Here is a 20,705-nt window from a genome sequence, read left to right as displayed (position 1 = left end):
CGACACTGGAACCGGACAAAACCTCTGCCCGAAGCCGTTTAGAATCACAGGATGGCTGGGGTGCGAGAGGACCTCAAAGCCCATCCGGTTCCAACCCCCCTGCCATAGGCAGGGACACCTCCCACGGGATCAGGCTGCTCCCAGCCCCATCCAGGGACACCTCCAGGGATGGGGCAGCCAGCACCGGGCAACCCGTGACAGTGCCTCACCACCCTCATGGCAAAGAATTTCTTCCTAATGCCTAATCGACATCTTCCCCCCTTCCAATTTAAAGCCGTTCCCCCCTCATCCTATCCCTCCATGCCCTTGTGAAAACAAAGCCCCCTCCAGCTTTCCCGGAGCCCCTTTCAGGACTGGAGTCTGCTCTAAGGCCTCCTCAGAGCCTTCTCCAGGCTGAACAACCCCAACTCTCTCAGCCTGTCCTTGTGCAGGTGCTCCAGCCCTTGGATTATCTTCGTAGGCCTCTTCTAGACCCGTTCTAACAGCTCCATATCCTTCTTACGTTGAGGGCTCCAGAACTGGACACAATACTCCAGATGAGGTCTCACCAGAGCAGACTAGAGGGGCAGAATCCCCTCCCTCGCCCTGCTGGCCACACGGCTTTGGGTGCAGCCCAGGCCACGGTTGGTTTCCAGGCTGTGAGCACACATTGCCAGCTCATGCCAGCTACGAGGAACGGCTGAGAGAGCTGGGGGTGTTTAGCCTGGAGAAGAGGAGGCTGAGGGGAGACCTCATTGCTCTCTACAACTACCTGAAAGGAGGTTGTAGAGAGGAGGGAGCTGGGCTCTTCTCCCAAGTGACAGGGGACAGGACGAGAGGGAATGGCCTCAAGCTCCGCCAGGGGAGGTTCAGGCTGGACATTAGGAAAAAATTCTTCACAGAAAGGGTCATTGGGCACTGGCAGAGGCTGCCCAGGGAGGGGGTTGAGACACCTTCCCTGGAGGTGTTTAAGGCACGGGTGGACGAGGTGCTAAGGGACATGGTTTAGTGTTTGATAGGAATGGTTGGACTCGATGATCCGGTGGGTCTCTTCCAACCTGGTTATTCTGTGATTCTATGATTCTCATCAACTAGCACCCCAAGTCCTTCCCTGCAGGGCAGCTCTCCATCACATCATCCCCTATAGTGTATTGAAACCGTGCATTGCCCCGTCTCTTATGTAGGACCATGGCTTTTCCAACACTGTCATTTTCTGTATTGCCCTTAGCCAAAAAAAATTATTCTATTTAACAATGCCCTGCCTGGATGCCACTCTTTCCAATGAAATATACTTTCTAAAAGCTCTTTTGGCTACCTTAAAGCCCTATTTTCTTATTCTTCCTATTAAAAGAAGTGTAACAACTATGCCTGTGGTTTTAGGAGCTCTTTGGAATTTGCAGCCAATGGAATGTGGCAAAAGCTATTTTCAACAACACACTTCCAGCTAATGTTAAAACTCCCACCCAGTAGGGTGGCTCTGGGCAAGTTTGGGGGGCAGGAGATCCCCCCAGGTTGGATGGGCCTTTGAGCAGCCAGGTCCAGTGGCTTTGAGGTCCCCTCCAACCCCAACCACTCTATGATTCCAGGTTAGATAAGGGTCACTGCTGCCAACACACTGCTGTGGTCACCCCAAGGACACAGGACCAGCCCTGCCAGGTGGCACCGCTGCACCACACCCTGAGAGCAGGGTCCATGGGAGCAGCACACACCAGGTTCCAGTATTCCTGCTGCTTTCCTGCTGCACGCTGAGCACACACAGCTGCTGGTGCACAGACGTTATCTGTAAAGTCCATGTTTGGGCTGCACATGGGGATGCACCTGGCCAGCACTAGAATCACAGATTCGTTTAGGTTGGAGACCTTCAACATCATCGAGTCCAACCATAAACCCAGCACTGGCAATTCCATCACTAAACCATGTCTATAAGTGCTATATGTACACATCTTGTAAACACCTCCAGGGATGGTGACTACACCACTTCCCTACGCAGCCTGTGCCAGTGCTTGACAACCCTTTCCATGAAGTATATTTCACTAATTACAGAATCACAGCATGGTGAGGGTTGGAAGGTCCCTCTGGAGCTCATCCAGTCCAGCCCCCTCTAAAGCAGGGTCACCTCCAGCAGGTTGCACAGTAGCACGTCCAGGCAGGGTGTGAATATCTCCAGTGGAGGAGACTCCACACCCACCTTGGGCAGCCCATTCTGGTGCTGTGTCACCCTTGCAGGAAAGCAGGTTTTCCTCCTGTCCAGGTGGAACTTCCTGTGCTGAAGTTTGTGCCCGTTAGCCCCTTGTCCTCTCACTGGAGACCACTGAAAAAAGCCTGACCCCATTCTTCTGACCTTTAGCTATTGATCAGCATTGATGAGATCCCCTCTGAGTCTTCTCTCCTCCAGGCTAAACAGAGCAAGTTCACTCAGCCTTTCTTCAGAAGAGAGATACTACAGTCCCTTCATCATCTCTGTTGCCTCCGTTGGACTCTCTCCAGTAGTTCCTGGTCTTTCTTGAGCCAGGGAGCCCAGAACTGGACACAGGACTCCAGATGGGGCCTCACTAGGGCAGTGGGAGGAGAACCTCCCTCGCCCTGCTGGCCACACTCTTCTCTATGCACCCCAGGATACCCTTGGCCTTCTGGCCACAATGGCACATTGCTGGTTCCTGGTTAGCTTGTTGTCCACCAGGACTTCCAAGTCCTTCTCCCCGGAGCTGCTTTCCAGGTCAACCCCTAACCTATACTGGTGCACAGGGTTAGTCCTTGTGGGGTTCATTCCTAATATACAGCCTAAATTTCCTCTGGTGCAACTTGAGGCCATTTCTTTTCATCCTATTGCTTGCCACTTGGGAGAAGAGACCAACACCAACCTCACTACAGCTCTCCTGTTTCAAACACAAAAAAGCAAACACAAAAGTGAAGAGATGTCACCTTGCTAGGGACATCTTAAGTGTTGTGTCCAGGCATGAACGCTCCATGTGTCCTCCTCCTCCTGCAAACCTCTCTATGCCCTGCAGGGGTGCCCGCTAACAGGCTGCAACCCAGCACTTGCAGGACTCGTTTACCTCCGATAGTTTGCCATGGCCACAATCACTGCCCCTGAGCTTAAACAGAAGGAAAAACCCCTCCCACTCCCAAACTAGCTTAATTAGGAAATTACCCTGTTAATGAATTACCAGAGCTATAAAACTGCCATAAGCAACATTGGCAAAAATAAATCAAGATCTTGAAGTGGGTCTCTGTAGGAGCTGAAGGTAAATAGTGCTTTTTAGTTTCTCCTCTTAGTTTGCACTTTTCTAGTATTTCTTGTGTATCAATCTACTTATTTTTAAGGAAAAAGTACTTCAGTTTCTTAAGGAAGACTTTCCTTCTAGACCAACCATACATCTCTCTTTGTAGTAAATAAATTCAAGAGCTTTTTATTTTTGCTTTTAAAGTGTTTGGTCTAAAACTAGTATCAGACCATAATAACTGTTCTCCCCTTCCCTGCTCTCTTTCCTCTGGGGTGACTGGAAGGCAGCAGCTCATAGAGCTTGTTGTGAGAATTTGTCTTGCATGGAGAGGAGGAACACAAAGGCACTTCTTGCTCAAGGAGCAGAAAGCAGGGGTGCTGAGTATGAGACCTACCAAGAGTTCCTGTCCCTAGGAACCTTCCCTGGTAAAGGTGAGATGAGAGCTGCTCCTCAGTCTCTCCCATCCTAGTCAGAGCCTGGGTTTAGTGTCCCTTCTCATAGTGACTCAGCTCTAACTAGGGTTAATGGCCCTCTGACTTGAGGAATGAGGAGGAAGTGCCTTATCTCTGTGGAAAACCAGCTCCATCTGAGTATCCTGAACAGGTGGAGAGGTTTACTGAGACTCTACACCCAGTACAAAGCTAAGAGTAATGGTATGCAGGCTGGTGCCAAACAAATGCAACTTGAGGGAGGCCCCATGATGACCCCTCAGAATAAACAGGCTGTGCTGTAACTGTGTTGCTCTAAAAGAAAAAGATGGGCTGGATGCCCACCTACCTGTCCTGCAGCCTGCTCAGCTCCTTGCTTCTCTAAGTGAGGGTAAGACTCTGTGTCTACAACTTACTGGTGATCAGTAAAGAACAATGTATCTCCTCTGACAGGGAGGTCCTGGTCTCCATAAGCCTGACAGTGGTGGGATTCTGCACCATGCTGTCCACCAAGAGGCATGGTTCAAGCATCCTGACCATAAAGGATATGCTGGATAATGGTTTCGTGGCTGGGGGCTCCAGCCATATCCATTCTTCTCCTGTCTGCAGTTATATGGACTCTAGCAGTGTCTCCAAAACAAATGCTTGGGAGCTTCTGATGGACTTGGACAATGCAACAAAAGGCAGTTCTCTATGTGTTGTCAAGCAGCCAGAGTCTCTGAGCAGCTGCGTGAAGACTGACCTGCACGGCCTGACCCAGGGCATCTCTGACCTCAGCCTTGTCTGCTTCTGCAAGGCCCATCGTGGTCAGGCCACCCTTGACCTGTCCAGTTTGTCTTGTGAGCACCTCAGCAGAGCGGGCTGCCTGATAGATGTGGCATCACACAACACCTCAACACCATGTAAGAAAGAAAAGCATCCCAAACTGCTGGAAAGCCTGCTCTCCAAAAGCACTGAGCTTCCTGTTGACCTCTCAACCCTTGGGAAGATGCCAACACCCAGATGGGACATCTCGGCAATAAAACCCCCTCTAGATGCCAGCCTGTCCCTCGACATGAATGCTGAGGAGTTAAGGTTACTGGGGTGCTCCAAACACAACGTGTCATCCCTGGAGTCCTCTGTAGTAACTCCTTCGGCTCGGCCTGGAGCCTTCAACAGGCACTCAGTGTGGATCCACAGCCCTGCCACCCTGGAGACCCTGCTAAGTGATGCTGAGCCTGTTGCTGTGTTCTCGCAGCAGGCTCCCTAAGGCGGTTGCCCAGCTCCACACCAAAGAGTGGTGGCTGCAAGGCTGCCAGGGGATCTCCTGTGCTGCAGAGCTGCCGCTTACGCTGCTGCCCAGATGGTGATGGAGCTACCCTGCCCTGAGCCAGGGATGTTCTTGGGGGGGGTCACCACACGGGGATGGGCCAAATCTTCCAACTTGGGGTGATCAGGTTGGTAACTTGTGGGGTGGAGAGCCAAATCTTCCAACTTGGGGTGACAGAATTGGCAAACTGTGGTGTTAAGGGCCAAATATTCCAACCTGGAGTGATGGAATGGGCAAACTGCAGGGTGAAGGACCAATCGGTTCAACCTGGGGTGCTAGAATTGGCAAGGTGGAGGGCAAAATATTCCAATCTGGGGTGCTACAATTGGCGAGCTGTGGGGTGGAGAGGGCTGGGGCTGCTGCTGGCCAGCCCAGAAAGGCAGCAGCGCTGCGTCTCCCCCTCTTCCCGATCGCTGCCTTTTGCATTAACGCAATAAAGACACGGCTTTCTCTCTGGTAGCTGTCCCTGTGCAGCCTCGGTACCTGCCGGAGCGGCGCGGGGAGGTGCCGGTGCAGGCGGGGATCCCTCTGCTGGCACGCCGGGAGAAAAGCAGCCTGCGAGAGCCCCGCGTTCCGGCCGAGCCGCCCTCCTACCCTGGGGTTTAGTTCTCGTCCCAGCCTGCCGAGCTGAACTGGTTTTCCTGTGCATCCCCCTACAACTTTCCCACCGCGGCCAGCCAGTGCTCCATTGCCTTTTCCCCCTCAACAAGTTTGCAGGTGGCACACCAGAAGAGGGTATGTCCCTGCCCATCATTGGGGCAAGTTTTGTGAATTACAGCAATAATTTCATTAATGCACAAACTGCAGTGCTGTGTGCTCACCTTCCAGGGCCCAGCCTCGCTTCTTGATATCCCTCACCTGCTTCTTGTCCTTCAAAATTCTGTCAGTCAGCCATAAACTTCCTGTGTACCACATTTCCATGAGGAAAGGAAGCACTTGTGTTTACCAAATAACAATTTAAATACTTAGAGAGGGGCAAAGGGACAGGTTTGAAAAAGAGAAGGGTATTGCCTCCACGCGTTTTCAACTACAGTTTCTGGCCCAAAACCCACACATGCAGTGAAAAATCTGTCCTTTCATTACAGCAGTCAGAGCAGTGCTGCAGACAAACAGTGACCAGGGAGCTGCTTGTGTTCTCTGGCTGCTCAGCTGCTTCTTTGCTAAACCATCTCACAACATCAGCAACAGGTGACAAAACAACTTGGAAAGTATTTACAGTTTGAAGTGTAAACACCCCAGAACAGCGCAAACCAGAGCTCTAATGGGGAAGAGTATCATACAGTTGTTTGGTTCAGCTGCAGCCTGTGCCGGTTGACTAATTGCTATTGATACTGCAGAGGAAAGACCAAGCTTGTTGTGTAAATCTGTAGCTGGAACGTAGGAAGTACTCTGTGTGACAAAAACAACCCTGCCCTTAAAGAAAAACAAGTGGAAGAAGAAATGAACAATTCCAAACATCCTGCTACGAAAAAAGAAAGTCTACAGCATAAGGAGACATAACCCATCCTGCTGATGTTGTATTAGCACATCTCAATGAGTCAGGAACGCAGCAGGTGATGGGGAGCACCTTCTTCAGAAAAACCTGCACCAACTTGGCAGCCAAGGTGTGAAGCAGTGGAACAAGAAAGGATTTCTAGTGGGATGAAAGATGGACAGATCTTTTGGAAAAGGCAGCTTTGCTGTTAAAAGACATGGCAGAGCAAGAGAAAGCACAGGTGGCACAAAGGCTGTATAGAAGGCGTGAGTGGGAGAAGAACCAAAGTGTCACAGTTTGGTTGTAAGATTAAATACAAAATTTTTTGGATGTCTAAGTGCAATTGCAGTGTTGATATTAAAAAAAGTCCTTGCACCAAAGACATGCAGTGTTAATGATGCTGACAAATCTTTTCTGCTCACTGCTCACATCCTTGGCTCTATTTTTGCTGTGCACTGAGGTTCAACATTTCATGGTCAATGAATTTCACCTGAATTTCCATTCTGGTGTGTGACCTAGCTCACTATCCCTAGGAATAGGCCAGGTATCAAATAACTGCAAATAAAAATATTCCAGAGCTTCTGCACAGTATCATATTTTCTTAACAATCCATTAAATCTTTAAGTCTTTTTCATCCAAATGCTGTCCCTTCTTTTCAAAATGATGTGCAACAATGTCATTATCGCTTAATTTCGACTCTTCCCCTCCCATGGAAGAAACATTTTCCTTCCCCAGTAACAAACCCACCTCTCCTTAGTTCACTTTGGCAGAGACACAAAAGGAGACTGCCTTGGGGAAACATACTTTCAGCAGCTCCTGTATTTATGGCTGTATTTTCTTTTCTACGGTTCACAAACCAAAATAACAATCTTTGCCACAGTTCAATTAAGGACTACAGGTACACCAGGCGAACCCACAGCAAGCCCTACTATAAGAAAATGCATACTGGAGCCAGAAAGAAGGACCCAAACCCCATTTTCTTAGTACAAGAATTTTTTTTGTCATATATTACAAAATTACAATTTCAATAAAGAAGTAGAAAAATAAGAAATTATTTGGAAAGTGCTTGCAAAAATACAAGCACTTCCTCAAAAGGCATTAAATATCCAAACTATTCAACATAAATGATTCAAACATTCAGTGAACTACTGAGATGGTACCAATCAATACACTGAATACAGAAGTTAAAAAAAAATAGAAAAGAATATTTTTACTCAAAAGTCTATCTCAAAGTGCAGAAAGCCAGGTCTTAGCTCCCAGTCTGGAATCCAGCTTCACTTGTGTCAGTGTCATGTTCCTTAGGTAAGGGAAAAGGAGAAAGGAGAAAACCAAAAGGATTTTAACAATAATGTAGAAATGTCATATGTTTCTCTGAACTAGACCATTCAAGAAACAGGGAATACTTGTTGGTAGAAACAGCCCATCTGCCAATATGTTCCAAACAGTCTTTGGAGCACCAGATTTACTATAAAGAATTATTTCAACACAGTACTGCTTGTGAGTAACACTGCTAGTTTCACCTCTACACTGCAGCACACTCGCAAGCACTGTGAGCATTTATGAGGGCACAGTGCTGTTACACATGCACCATTAACTAACGCAGCTGAAATCACCAAAACTACACTTGCATGCCCCAATTAAAATAAATGAGAGACTTAATAAATTGAGTGCTAGACACTCTATACAGATTAACAGTCATGAGTATTCTGGATCACACTTCACTGGTCTAATTTATTGTATAACAAATGTCTTTGAACACATAGCTGCACCTCTCGTCTGTGACAAGTGCAGCTGCTACAAAGGCGTATCAGCTGTAGTGCTGACACCACCAACTACTCATTTTTAATTCCATTATTAAAAATACCTGATTCAGTTTCTTAAACTCAACCACTTGGAAGAAGATGTGCTCCAGGATATGTTTGGCATCTTGCTTCTCCTTTGGGAGTTTACTTGTTACTCCTAGGATATCACCACATTTTCGGACGTAAAACTCCAGGTCATCATCAGTACCTACACACACATCCCAGGGAAGAAGGCAGTTGGTATCACACATGCCTGTATCAGCTGAGCAAAAATGTACTATGGATCTCATTTGTTGTTGGCATTCTGGGAGGTTAATTCCTATAACGGAGTTCAGTGGACTAGCCATGATGTATCCCTTCAGCTAGTATTTTCTCATCATTTTTACATTTAAGGTGTGTTTAGAATAACATTAACATTTTAACTTCAAAGCATAAAAAGATGTGAAATATATCAGCAAAAGTGTGTGAAGCAATTTATGCACAATACAGGAAGCCGCAGGCAGAAATATCATACAGTGTCACATAACAAACAAAATAAAGTGCCACGGTGCATGAAGTCACATTATCAATTTCCGAGGCTTTCCAATTTCTTGGCCCAGGATGAGAGTAGTGGATTTTCATAAACAATGCCCATGTTTCAAAATTAACAGCAATTTTCCTTCAAACCCTTGGATTTTATATATAAATGTGTAAACAAACAGTCTGTTCTGCTTACATTTGTTTGTAATCTCTGCAAGACGTGCTTTCTCAGAGGAAAAAGTTTCATCCAAGTCAAACAGCTCCAGAGGAGGAGGTGGCAAATCTCTGAAAGCAGGTGGAAAAACCTTGAAGAGAAGAATTAGTGTGGTTTATTGTCAAATGTTTTTCTTACACGTTACAGACTGCTAAGACAACAGCTTTCCCAAAGGACACAGGAGATGGAAGAAGAGCAGGACAGACTTGCTCCTCCCATGGCAGCACTCAGTGCATTTCTTACACCACCACTGCTTTCTGAAATACCGAACTCTGTTTTCACAGCAAAGGCTGAACCCCAGCAGCTCACAGGACTGAAGCTACTTGGCTGAAGGGTTATATACACAAGCCACACTGCTATGGTTCCACATGGTACACTTTTAAGCTCTGATGGTAAAAATTAGAAACATAAATAAGCGCTGTCTCCTAAAACATAGTCCCTGCAAAGTACTCAACTCCCAAGTGATTAATTATTGAAACATTATTATATCTCACTTTTTTTTTTTTAAGACCTATGGAAACGACACACAGAGGTTTTATGTGAAACAGAAGGATCCTGCGTGTGCTGTATCAGCAAGGAGATTACTCACAGCTGGCTGGAGGACAGGTAGTGGAGTCTCAAATTGAGGCTGAATGAGTTGGAGGGGTTCATGCTTCACATTCAGTTGTTCATAAGCTCTGCCGTACAGAAAAATACCAAGTGTGAGAGAAGAAATGATACAACTGCTATTTCCACTTGCAAGCAATAAAGGCTATAAAGATGAATTTTCATTAAGACACCAGGTCAACATTACATATAGTCATAACATGAAAAAAATGGGGAGTCTAATTTTAGAAGGACCCCAGAGAACTACACATAAGTAATAACTGACTTCTACAGCAAGTACAAAAATATGACAGAGAAGAAGATAATGATAGGTGGATATATAAGTGATAAAAAACCAAAGCCACACCTCAATTGTTTAAGCAACTTTTAAAGGGATGAATGTGCATGAGGAAAAATGATCCAATTCAAAAGGAGCAGACTTGGGATTTCAAAAAGGTTTTTCAGGAAGTCCATAAACAAAAGGTATTTTAAAATAAGTTATTTGTTATGGGATGAGAAGGGAGATCCCACTATGAATTCACATCTAGTGGAAATACAAGAAGTACAGAGTAAGAAGAAAGTGTGTCCACAACAGAGGAGAGTTTCACAGAATCTGTGTTAAGCCTGCTACTATTCAACGTGTTCATACATTACCTGGGTAACAGACAGATTTGTGAGGGACAAAGCTGCTAGTGATACAAAATTGGCAAAACTGAGCAGCAGATATATCTGAGTATAGAATTATTGGGATAGAATTATCCAAAGATGAATAAAATACAGTTTTAGTAAATGCCAAGTAATACAAAAGTGGAAAAACAACCAGCTCTCAGATATCACTCCAGAAAGTACTCAAAATCACTGTAGATAGTTCTACTAAAAACATTAGTTCAATGAATCAGCAGCAGTCAGTAAAAAGGAAAGAATAATGTCAGAGATGACAACTAAGATGAAAAGCAAGAGAAAACATCACTGTCACACTGTACGAATCAAACTTCTGGACTGACTACAGCGCAGTCCTGCTGCTCTTATGCAGACACAGTTAAGCACAAAAAGAAAATGTAGAATACATAGTGGGAAAACAAACAAACATCACATAAATAAATAAATCAACATATCAAAGCTGCTGACTTGATAACTGAAGGAAGGGCAGTTGTATCCAGCTGATAAAGGGATGTATCAAACAGCCTCGTGAAGTCTCTTGGGTTCTCATCTCCTTCTTGCAGGCAGACTCGCAGTTGCTCAGACAGTGCAGCTGTATCTGGGAGCATGGTATAGTCTGAAATCTGAACACATACGCAGAGATACACACAACTATGATTTAAAAAGAGCAGCCCATTTACATAGTCTCTTTCTAGCTTGTGTTTCACCTAAGATCTCCTCTGAAAATAATTATTTCACACTCCACCATGTACAACCATTTGCAAGGCAGCTCACTAAACTGTTAGACCGTGCAAACTCTGTTCTTTTAGCTGTAAAGCTACTCACCACAGGGACCTTGTATTTGGATTTCTGTTAATTCTTTAAAATTAAAAGAGACAGCTTACTAGTCAACTGTGGACTGTTACTTTTTAGGCATTCAGAGCATGCAATTTTATCATGTATGGTATCTGTAAATAAAACCACTGTTTGTGTACATCAGTGAAAAAAGCACCTGAATTTGATATACAGGTCAATGCCTCTTCATACACAGAAAGTCAACCTTCACATCATGCATGTTCCTCTTGTCTGAGGGCACAGAGTGAAGTGCAAACTTACTATGCTGAGGCAGCAAATAATCTCATCAACATGGGCTAACTCGGAAGAGACTTTCACAAATGAAATCTGATATTGAAGAGCAATCCAAGTCTGACAGAGATACAACACCATTATTTTTCATGCCTAATCCATCAGTCTACTCAACCTTGGAACCTGAATAAAGGGTCTGCAACAACAATAGCATCCTATTGGGCTAAACACATAGTTTGCCAAAACTGGTGCTCCTGAGTCACACTATTATTTACTTCCTTGCGATGGATTTCTCTTACCTCAGGGTCCTCCATATCCATCTGGTTTAAATGAATGTCTGATGTTGTGAGCCACTGGAAAAGCACATCCTGGAGAAGGACAAAACTTAGCTTTAGGAGGGTCCAAGTAATCTTATATTATGCTTAAATATTTATATTAAGTCTATTAAGTAACATGCCATGAAAAAGAAGAAAAACATGAGTAATAAATCAAAGAATATATAGGGAGAAAATACAAGTTTGATTTGTACTTGCATATGGAAGCAACGAGCCATGGCAATAAGCATACTTTGTATGAGGTGTGTACTTTCAGAAACACCTCAGAAGGAAACTCTTCTTCTTACTCATAATAATGTTATATACCCCATATTGAAAAGTGCATTACAGTCTCCAGGTATCAGGAGGTATGTATACAAAGGTTTAATATTACTTCTTAGCTAAAGAAGCTAAGGAAAGGTAGGAAACAAAAAAACCCTCAACTGAATTTTTAAATATTAATAACAATAAAGCAGTGAACAGAAGTAGGAAAAGCTTTTCAGAGTCCTAGAACATAAATAATAAACTATACCTTTACAGATTCCTTCTCGTAACTTCTGCTTTAATAAATTTCTCAGGGCATTAGTATCGAGTTGGAATCTCCGTACTGAATCTATTTCATAGCTTTTTTACTCTAAGATGAAGTTAGGATTGCTTTGCATGCACTCTGGAGATCCACTAAAGTGGTGGGTTATCTTTTAAAAAAACAAACTTACCATGATCTTACCATTTTCCTCTTTATCCAAATATTGATCACTGAACATGTGGGAAGATCCCAATGCTGCCATCTTTCCACCTTGATTCTAAAAACAAGAATACAATCTAGCAAAACATCCTTCCAAATTGCAGTTTTAGAGGCAATTGTTAACGTGGTATAATTATAAAGGGATTTAAAGAAATAGGAAATCTTGGAATAAGGTGTGGCAAATGCAACTGCAAACTTGGCAAGCTCATGAGAGCGCAGCATTATTATAAGAGCATTATTATATGCTCTTAAGGCTCTTACATTTATTACAAGTACTAACCTGCATTTCATAAAAGTAGACAGACAAATTGCTGGTAATAAAAAAATGCAGAGAATATCATCAACAATAGCTGCACTTAGGCTGGTTTTGCAGAAAAAGAATACTTTTCAGGCAAGTAAAAAAACAATTAAGGGGAATGAACGCATCAGCTCCCTGCAACGCAGTCTTCAGTGTTCAGAATGTGAACTCAGAGGCATGTGACATGCACACACATCAATATAACACGTATTCATGTCTGAAAAGTGTGGCAAATTTATTATTATAAGATAAAATATGCAGGTCATTATATATTAATTTAGCTAAATTAAAACATATATGAAAATTATCCATGAAGCATCTTTGGAATTCCTCTAAGATCATCCCTTAATCCTTCCACAAGGACATATATGTGGAATAGTAAGTTTTCAACAGAACAAGAAACCCTGCAATGCTCCCTGCGCCAACTGTGAAACTGAAAGCATAATTTAACAATGAAGACTGCTGTAATGACTTTGAAGATGCATCAAACAAAGCTGTAGTTTGTTTACCAAATTTCTCACATTTCACACTCCATGTTTTGCAATGTTTTAACCTGAATTCTACATGCTTTACCCACAATAGCAACACTCCTCTCCATGTGTGAAGCACATGAGACAGAGTCTGGAAACAAGAACACTGACCAGCAAGGCCATAACCTCAGTAGAGTTAAGGTTTTATACAACTTAAGATGACTTATGTCACAAAAAGACAACTCTATCATTAATGCAAATAATTTTATTATTATCATGGGTACAAAATTAGGTACGAGTCTATGGGTCCACTGGATCTATGTGCAAATATTGCATGGGTGGAGGGGTTTTATTATATTTTACTCTGACAGCTGCAGATAAAATTGGACCAGTAAGTGTACTTGTAAATTCCCTTCTTGCTGCTGTGTAGTCTTTGATTTATGTGGTTTATTTCAGCTGCCTCAGAAAGAAAAAAAAAATCACCTTCTTACCAAAGGTATCAAAAGCCACAGATGTTAGAAAAGTTAGAAATTCATCTACATAGTAAAAAAAATGCGTTAATGTAGTTACATTCACTAACAATGTTAGGTCTTTCTCTGCACCCATTAAGTATTACCAGATTTCTGCTTTTTCGTTGTTTTTTTTTAATAATTAAAAGGGCTACACAGGTAAGATAACAGAAAAGTCTAGTGGTTCCAAGGTGACAGTCCTCTTTCTTAACTCAACATGGCATACTTATGAAGCCAACAATTATCTTAATAAACAATTACTAGAATGGTGGGGAAAACAAAACAAAAAAACAAACAAAAATGAAGCTTTAAAGAAGAAATAAAAATATCCACCTGCAACCAAACAAATATATAATCTTTGCTGACCCTCAAATTATTTCTCCTCTGCACTCCATGTATAGAAGTTTTCCATAAAAGGAGCAGAAGTCAATAAGTTCATTAAAATAGATGCATCAAAAGTATAAGTGGGTTTGTTAAGTACTCCCAGAAAATACACTCACAATTTTTGTGGAGGTAAGGAGGAAAGAGCATGGTGGTTACATGCGGAATCATACCTCATGCTGATAGAAAGCAAGGACAGGCCTGTTGAGCGGGAAGCAGACAGATCCTGTTGATAGAACAGCCACTGCTGGTTTCATCACATTCAACGTGGCACCGAAGGGATACACAAAAGTGAGGGCTCTGCAGGAAATACAGAAATTCCATCAGTACCTGCATGTATCAGATAGGCCAGACATACTTATAGAACTCTGTCTGTCCAAACTGCAAACTGTCATTGTGCACTGGTGGTAGAATGCCAAGATGCACAGTTTTGAATAGTCAGATCATTATAACTGCATTTTAGTTTCTTTCCACAGGTGTTTCCACGCTGACAGTTTGTCTTAAATAAGGTACAATGACCACTCTTGATTTCTGTCTGCACATTCCAGTACCTGAGTGAAGGGTACTGAACTCACAGATGACTATATATTGTGGAACAAAACTACATAAAATTCTTTTACACTTAAGATTTTTTTTCCTTGTAATCAATCACATAGTCATTTATTAGTCTAAAAGCTAGCTGCAAGGAAGAATACAAATATTTATAGTTATTTATGGCAAAGCTGTGTTCTTCTCAATGCCTTTTCACTCCTCTGCAGCACAGAGGGATGGAAAGCTAAAAACTGCACTAAACGTCTATCTTACCCTGGATTAAGACTCTAAAAAGATGTGAAGTTGCTCATGCCTGCAGCCAGACCATTCACTAGAGGCTATTCACATTTAATCAAATTCAAATCCACAGGCAAGGGACAAAAAAAATCTGGTCAGGAGAGTAATAATTCCCTTCAAAACCTGGTCCTTTACTAGTTATCAAGCACTGCTAAACAGATTCTCCTTTCCAGATATGGCCTTGAGGAGCAAGAAGCTGACATAGGAAATACATTAGAAAGCCACAACACAAGCACAACACACTCCTGCTAGATTGCAAACCTACTAATTCCAAGTTATTCTAAATCTTTTCACATCATCTTCCCCAAAGGAAAACACTTACTGTGCGTCATGTCCACTTCCATCTTCATCTGTTGTCTCAAGCACTGTTTTTCTTGCAGCTTCACTGATTCCCCTACAAGATGTTGAAAAGCAAACCTTACTGAAAACAAAATTGATTTTAGGAGTGTACAGTAAAGATTTGTATCCACCAAATATGTACCTATTCAAAACTCCGTCAGAGATCAGTGCTTCTTTTGGGTGGTGGTACTTGTAATACACAGTTCGTACCACAGCATCTTGAAGAAAGCAAAAAACAATAAAGATGTTTACATCTTACTAGACATAGCAATGAAAAATGAGTTTAGCTCTTGGATTGCCCAGGTCTTTGCTTCTAACCCCACAAAGCTGGCATGTGGCCTGAGCTCAGATCAGCTAACTCTACCTTTTGGACGTACAGATTTAGAAAAAGAACATATTTGCAAGTTCAAGTAAAAATAAGCATATCTCCATGTCTTGCACAAAGCAGAAGCAGCAAAAGGATGATCCAGTTAAAAGAATATGCATCAAGTTTTGCATGTTCAAATTCTTTTTTTATACAAGTTCCAAAAACATGATGACTAATATTTTTTATTCAGGTGAGTAATGGAGTAATTCAATCCATTAAAACACACAGAAAAAAATGTTTGAAATGAAAAGTATTTTAACTAAGAAATGTCACTAGAATTAATTTTTGTTAGTAAATACTATTAAAATTGACAACTACAGCAAAGGGATGGAGATGGCTGAGTTGTTAACAAGGTAATATGTCCATGGGAAGCCCTTAGTGTGCTCCGGTATTACACTGCCAGGTACAGTTAGATTTCAAGAACAAATAGTCTCTTAGACCAAAAGGTACTTTGTGAGAGGAATCTGCTTGGCTCATACCTACAAAGGCTGAACCTGCTCTTTTATTTTTTCTTTTTCAGAATCTAAATCTAAAGGTATTAGTGAGCCCCATTACCATTATTGAAAACGATCCCATATTCTTCTAGTAAAAAGTTAATATTTGTGCCATATTTAGACTCTCCACCTTCTCTCAGCATCACCAGGATGGCTCCACCATCCTCCAGGAAGTTCTTCAGAACTGAAAACTAGAAGACAACAAAGATCCGGAAAAAATGTATGTGAAAGATGCAACACACACGCCTGCAGGAAGTTACACAGGGATGAGGGAAACTATTTTGATCACTTGCAATGAACTTGATTCTATGAGAAAACAATTCAAATTTCAACTTGTGTAAATTAATACAGAGCAGAGCTACTGCAAAGTCCTTTGTTCTGTTGGGTTTTATTTTGCATTTAGCAAATCTTAAAACAAAACTAATTTACAAACAAACATTGGTTTCTTACCTCAGCAGCGCTGAACTTTTCTCTTGGCCCTGCTGTAATCCACAATTTTACCCCAAACAGTTTCTCAGATGTGATCTCATCTTTTAAGCTATGAATAGATTGATAAAGACGTTTTATTCTTGGATTTAGTCCTGAACCACAACTTTCTTCCTTTTTTTAAAAAAGAACTGTTAAAATAAGCACAAAACACCTCAGTCACTTCACTGCCTTTATCACAGAATCACGCAATGGCCAGTGTCGGAAGGGACCTCTGGAGCTCATCCAGTCTAAACCAGGGTCACCTCCAGCAGGTTGCACGCGAACACACCCTTGAGGGGTTTGAATCTCTCCGGTGAAGGAGACTCCACACACTCCCTGGGCAGCCTGTTCCAGTGCTCTGTCGCCTTCACAGGAAAGAGTTTTTACCTTGTGTTCAGGTGCAACTTTCTGGACTGCAGTTTGTGCTCGTTGCTTTTTGTCTTGTCACTGGAGACCACAGAGAAGAGTCTGGTCCTATCCACCTGACTCCTGCTCTTTAGATATTGACTGACATTGATGGGATCCCCTCTCAGTCTTTTCCAAGCTAAAAAGACCCAGGACTCTCAGCCTTTTATTGTAACAGAGATGCCTCAGTCTCTTCATCATCTCTATGGCCTCCACTGCACTTTCTCCAGCAGTTCCTTGTCTTTCTTGAGCTGGGGAGCTCAAAACTAGACACAAGACTCCAGATGGGAGCTCACTAGGGCAGAGTAGAGGGGGAGGAGAACCTCTCTTGTCTTGAGTTTAACATATAAAACTCAGAAGAAAATAATCCTTACATAAAGAAGACAAAGCTCCAGGAAAACCTTAGAGGAGCCTTCCAGTAGTGAAAGGGGCTACAGAAAAGCTGGGGAGGGGGTCTTGATCAGGGAGTGCAGGGATAAGATGAGGGGGAACAGTTTTAGGCTGAAAGAGGAAAAATTTAGATGAGATCTTAGGAAGAAATGTTTTTTTGTGAGGGTGGGAAGGCCCTGGCCCCAGACTCCCAGAGCACTGGCTGCCCCTTCCCTGGAGGTGCTCCAGGGCAGGTTGGATGGGGCTTCAAGCTTCTGCCCACAGCAGAAGGGTGGAAACTGCATGATCTTTAGGGTCCCTTCCAACCCAAACCATTCTATGGTTCTATGAAGCTTATCAGGTGCAAGGTTTAACAACAGCTGTGCCAGTTTACACCAGTTCTGGATTTGTCTCAGTACCTAGTTGAGGAGCTTTTCTACTTTATGGGTTGAAACTTGTAAGGATTATTTTTGCTTGAGTTGTCAGCCTTAAACTCAGGGCAAGGGAGGTTATCCTCCACCTCTACTCTGCCCTAGGGAGGCCCCATCTGGAGCCTTGTGTCCAGTTCTGGGCTCCCCAGCTCAAGAAAGAGCAGGAACAACTGGGGAGAGCTGCCTGGAGAATAGAAGGCTCCAAAGAGACCTTACAGCGACCTTCCAGTGCCTGAAGGGGCTGCAAGAAAGCTGGGCAGGGACTGTTTACAAAAGCTTGTAGGGACAGGACTAGGGACAATGGGTATAAACTGGAGAGGGGCAGATTTAGACTAGACATAAGGAGGAATTTCTTCACTGTGAGTGGTGAGGCACTGGAACAGGTTGCCCAGGGAAGTTGTGGCTGCCCCATCCCTGGAGGTGTTCCAGGCCAGGCTGGATGGGCCTTGGGCAGCCTGATCCAGTGGGAGGTGTCCCTGCCCAGGGCAGGGGGGTTGGAACTGGGTGGGCTTTAAGGTCTCTTCCAACCCAAACTATTCTATGATGCCATGAGACTCCAACAGAGGCCAAGGAGACCATGGGCGGACCGGAGCAACTCAGTTACGAGGAAAGCCCTGTCTCTGTTTAGCTTGGAAGAGCCTGCAGGGAATCCCATGGATGCTGACCAACCCCCAGGGCCCCGCCCTCACCTCTGTATCTTCCAGTTACCGCGCAGCCTCTTGCGCAAGGCCTTGTAGCTGCCGGCGAGGGTGAACGTCTCCCCTTTAGAGGCGTTGAAGATGATGGCGTTCCGAGAGCCCTTCTCCATAGGGAAGGGAAGGGAATAGAAGGGAATGGAAGGAAGCGAAGGCCCCGTCGCCAGGACCGCGCGCCCCCAGCGACGCGCATGCGCGGCGGCGCTTTGGCCGTGGGCGGGACCACTGTGGCGGGGGACAGGGGGGACAGACGGGACCACTACGGCGGGAATGGGGGGGAACACGGCACCACTGCGGCGGGAGCGGGGAGGGACAAGGCTCAGAGGGGGCGGCCGCACGGGGCCCCACTCGCAGCCTGGTCCAGGGGGAGGTGTCTCTGCCCAGGACCGGGAGGAGATTGGGGGGGTTGAGGCCCCTTCCAGCCCAAACAAGTGATTGATTCTACAAATCATAGAATCACCAGGTTGGAAGAGACCGACCGGATCATCGAGTCCAACCATTCCTGTCAAACACTAACCCATGCCCCTTAGCACCTCATCCACCCGTGCCTTAAACACCTCCAGGGAAGGTGACTCAACCACCTCCCTGGGCAGCCTGTTCTAGTGCCCAATGACCCTTTCTGTAAAGAATTTTTTCCTAATGTCCAGCCTAAATCTCCCCTGGTGGAGCTTGAGGCCATTCCCTCTCATCCTGTCCCCTGTCACTTGGGAGAAGAGCCCAGCTCCCTCCTCTCCACAACCTCCTTTCAGGTAGTTGGAGAGAGCAATGAGGTCTCCCCTCAGCCTCCTCTTCTCCAGGCTAAACACCCCCAGCTCTCTCAGCCGCTCCTCATACGGCCTGTTCTCCAGCCCCTTCACCAGCTTTGTTGCTCTTCTCTGGACTCTCTCCAGAGCCTCAACATCCTTCTTGTGGTGAGGGGCCCAGACATGTCCCTCAGCACCTCATCCACCCGTCCCTTAAACCCCTCCAGGGAAGGTGACTCAACCACCTCCCTGGGCAGCCTCTGCCAGTGCCCAATGACCCTTTCTGTGAAAAAAATTTTCCTGATGTCCAGCCTGAACCTCCCCTGGTGGAGCTTGAGGCCCTTTCCACAAGCAATTGATTCCTTTAGTGAGAGGGTAATTCTATGAGTGATACCACTAGAATCCACCTCCTCCCCCCTATACACATAAGCACAACACACATCAGTGTATTCACTTTAATATAAACCATATCATAGTCAAGCATGTACAAGATAAAGTCTGATAAAAAAAAAAGAAAAAATGTTCCTGCACAAGCTTCCCCCCACCGTGAGCATCATAGAATGGTTAGAAACGCCCTTGTTTATCCCCGTGTTGCACCTAAGTTAGAAGCTCTTCACCACCCTTTCCTCCTCCCCAGAGCAAAAGCAAGAAACAACTTAAAAAAAAACCCAAACCACAAAACAAGTGGGAAGTGACATTCCATTTAAGTTAAGGCAGAATAAATAACTGTTGTGTGTCAGTGGCTGGCATGGAGCCTGGAGGAGGATGCTGCTGGCCCCAAGAGCACAGGGTGCCGGGCTGGGGATCCCTTCCCCACACACTCTTCCGTGCCCCCCAGGTCTCCAGCTCATGCTTATTTGAGCAGTGCTGGTGTGTCTCAAGCAAGTCAAGCACATGCTGTGAAAGGACCCCCCCAACCCCAAGCAGGGTTTGACCGTAAGATTTTTTTATTTACTTTGGCAAGCAACCCAGCCTCTTTCCCCCTCATTTTTAATCTGGAATCTTTCACATACGCTTTCTCCTCTGCAAAGCCTCCTCGGTGCATCGGGAGCATCCCCATCCTGGACCAGAGTCATGATCCCCTCAGCCTGGGGAGGGACTGGCTGGTGAGAAAAGCCACAGTGCAGCTCAGGAAGGACAGACCTGGGGCTGTGATAACTGGAGCAATAACCCATGAACCGTTTCTCACAGCCCCTCTCAGTCCAGGATGAGTGCCCATTTAAAGGAAGGAAGCCACCACTCGTGGTTGTGCAAGATTTCCCTTTTTACTGGCAGACAAAGCAGCTGGGCAGAGCTAGGTCCACAGAAAAAAAGTGGCTATTACAGGGACGGGTCAGTTGATGTGAATGGTACATGCCTCAACCATAACTACAACCACAGAGTGAATACAATTCTGCCAAGTAGCACAAGACGCTCAGGGGGGGAATAATAATAATGACAGTGTCCCACATGCCTTGCCAGGGGAACAGTCATGTGGAGGGAAATCCACCAAAAAGCAAAACTTAAGAGCTCTGTTCCATCCCCAGTTAGTGTATTAGTCCCGATTTTCTTAAACCAGGAGCAAAGGACTGAACCGATCCTTTCCAAAAA

At 44.6% G+C, this 20,705-nt stretch overlaps 2 protein-coding genes across 2 annotated transcripts; one reads left to right on the top strand and one right to left on the bottom strand.

Annotated features, from left to right (window-relative positions):
* The first annotated feature begins 3,180 nt into the window (after positions 1-3,180).
* On the top strand, positions 3,181-5,546 carry LOC138728630 (uncharacterized). Its single transcript, XM_069872130.1, has 3 exons — positions 3,181-3,224; positions 4,085-4,836; positions 5,401-5,546. The coding sequence occupies exons 2-3, from the start codon at positions 4,131-4,133 to the stop codon at positions 5,544-5,546; spliced, it is 852 nt and encodes a 283-aa protein (XP_069728231.1). The 5' UTR covers positions 3,181-3,224; positions 4,085-4,130.
* A 1,286-nt stretch (positions 5,547-6,832) lies between these two features.
* On the bottom strand, positions 6,833-18,518 carry IFT52 (intraflagellar transport 52). The gene is made up of 13 exons (XM_069871860.1): positions 18,367-18,518; positions 16,455-16,542; positions 16,066-16,195; positions 15,286-15,361; positions 15,127-15,198; positions 14,150-14,276; positions 12,290-12,376; positions 11,559-11,627; positions 10,663-10,817; positions 9,539-9,626; positions 8,932-9,040; positions 8,279-8,424; positions 6,833-7,711 (listed from the first exon to the last, which is right to left on the bottom strand). Exons 1-13 carry the CDS (start codon positions 18,483-18,485, stop codon positions 7,664-7,666), a joined length of 1,314 nt encoding a protein of 437 aa, XP_069727961.1. The 5' UTR covers positions 18,486-18,518; the 3' UTR covers positions 6,833-7,663.
* Positions 18,519-20,705: the final 2,187 nt, after the last annotated feature.

This window comes from Phaenicophaeus curvirostris, chromosome 18 (assembly GCF_032191515.1).
Source record: "Phaenicophaeus curvirostris isolate KB17595 chromosome 18, BPBGC_Pcur_1.0, whole genome shotgun sequence".
Lineage (NCBI taxonomy): Eukaryota > Metazoa > Chordata > Aves > Cuculiformes > Cuculidae > Phaenicophaeus > Phaenicophaeus curvirostris.
The sequence above is the reverse complement of the archived record's forward strand: the minus strand, read 5'-3'. Positions and strand labels throughout refer to the sequence as shown.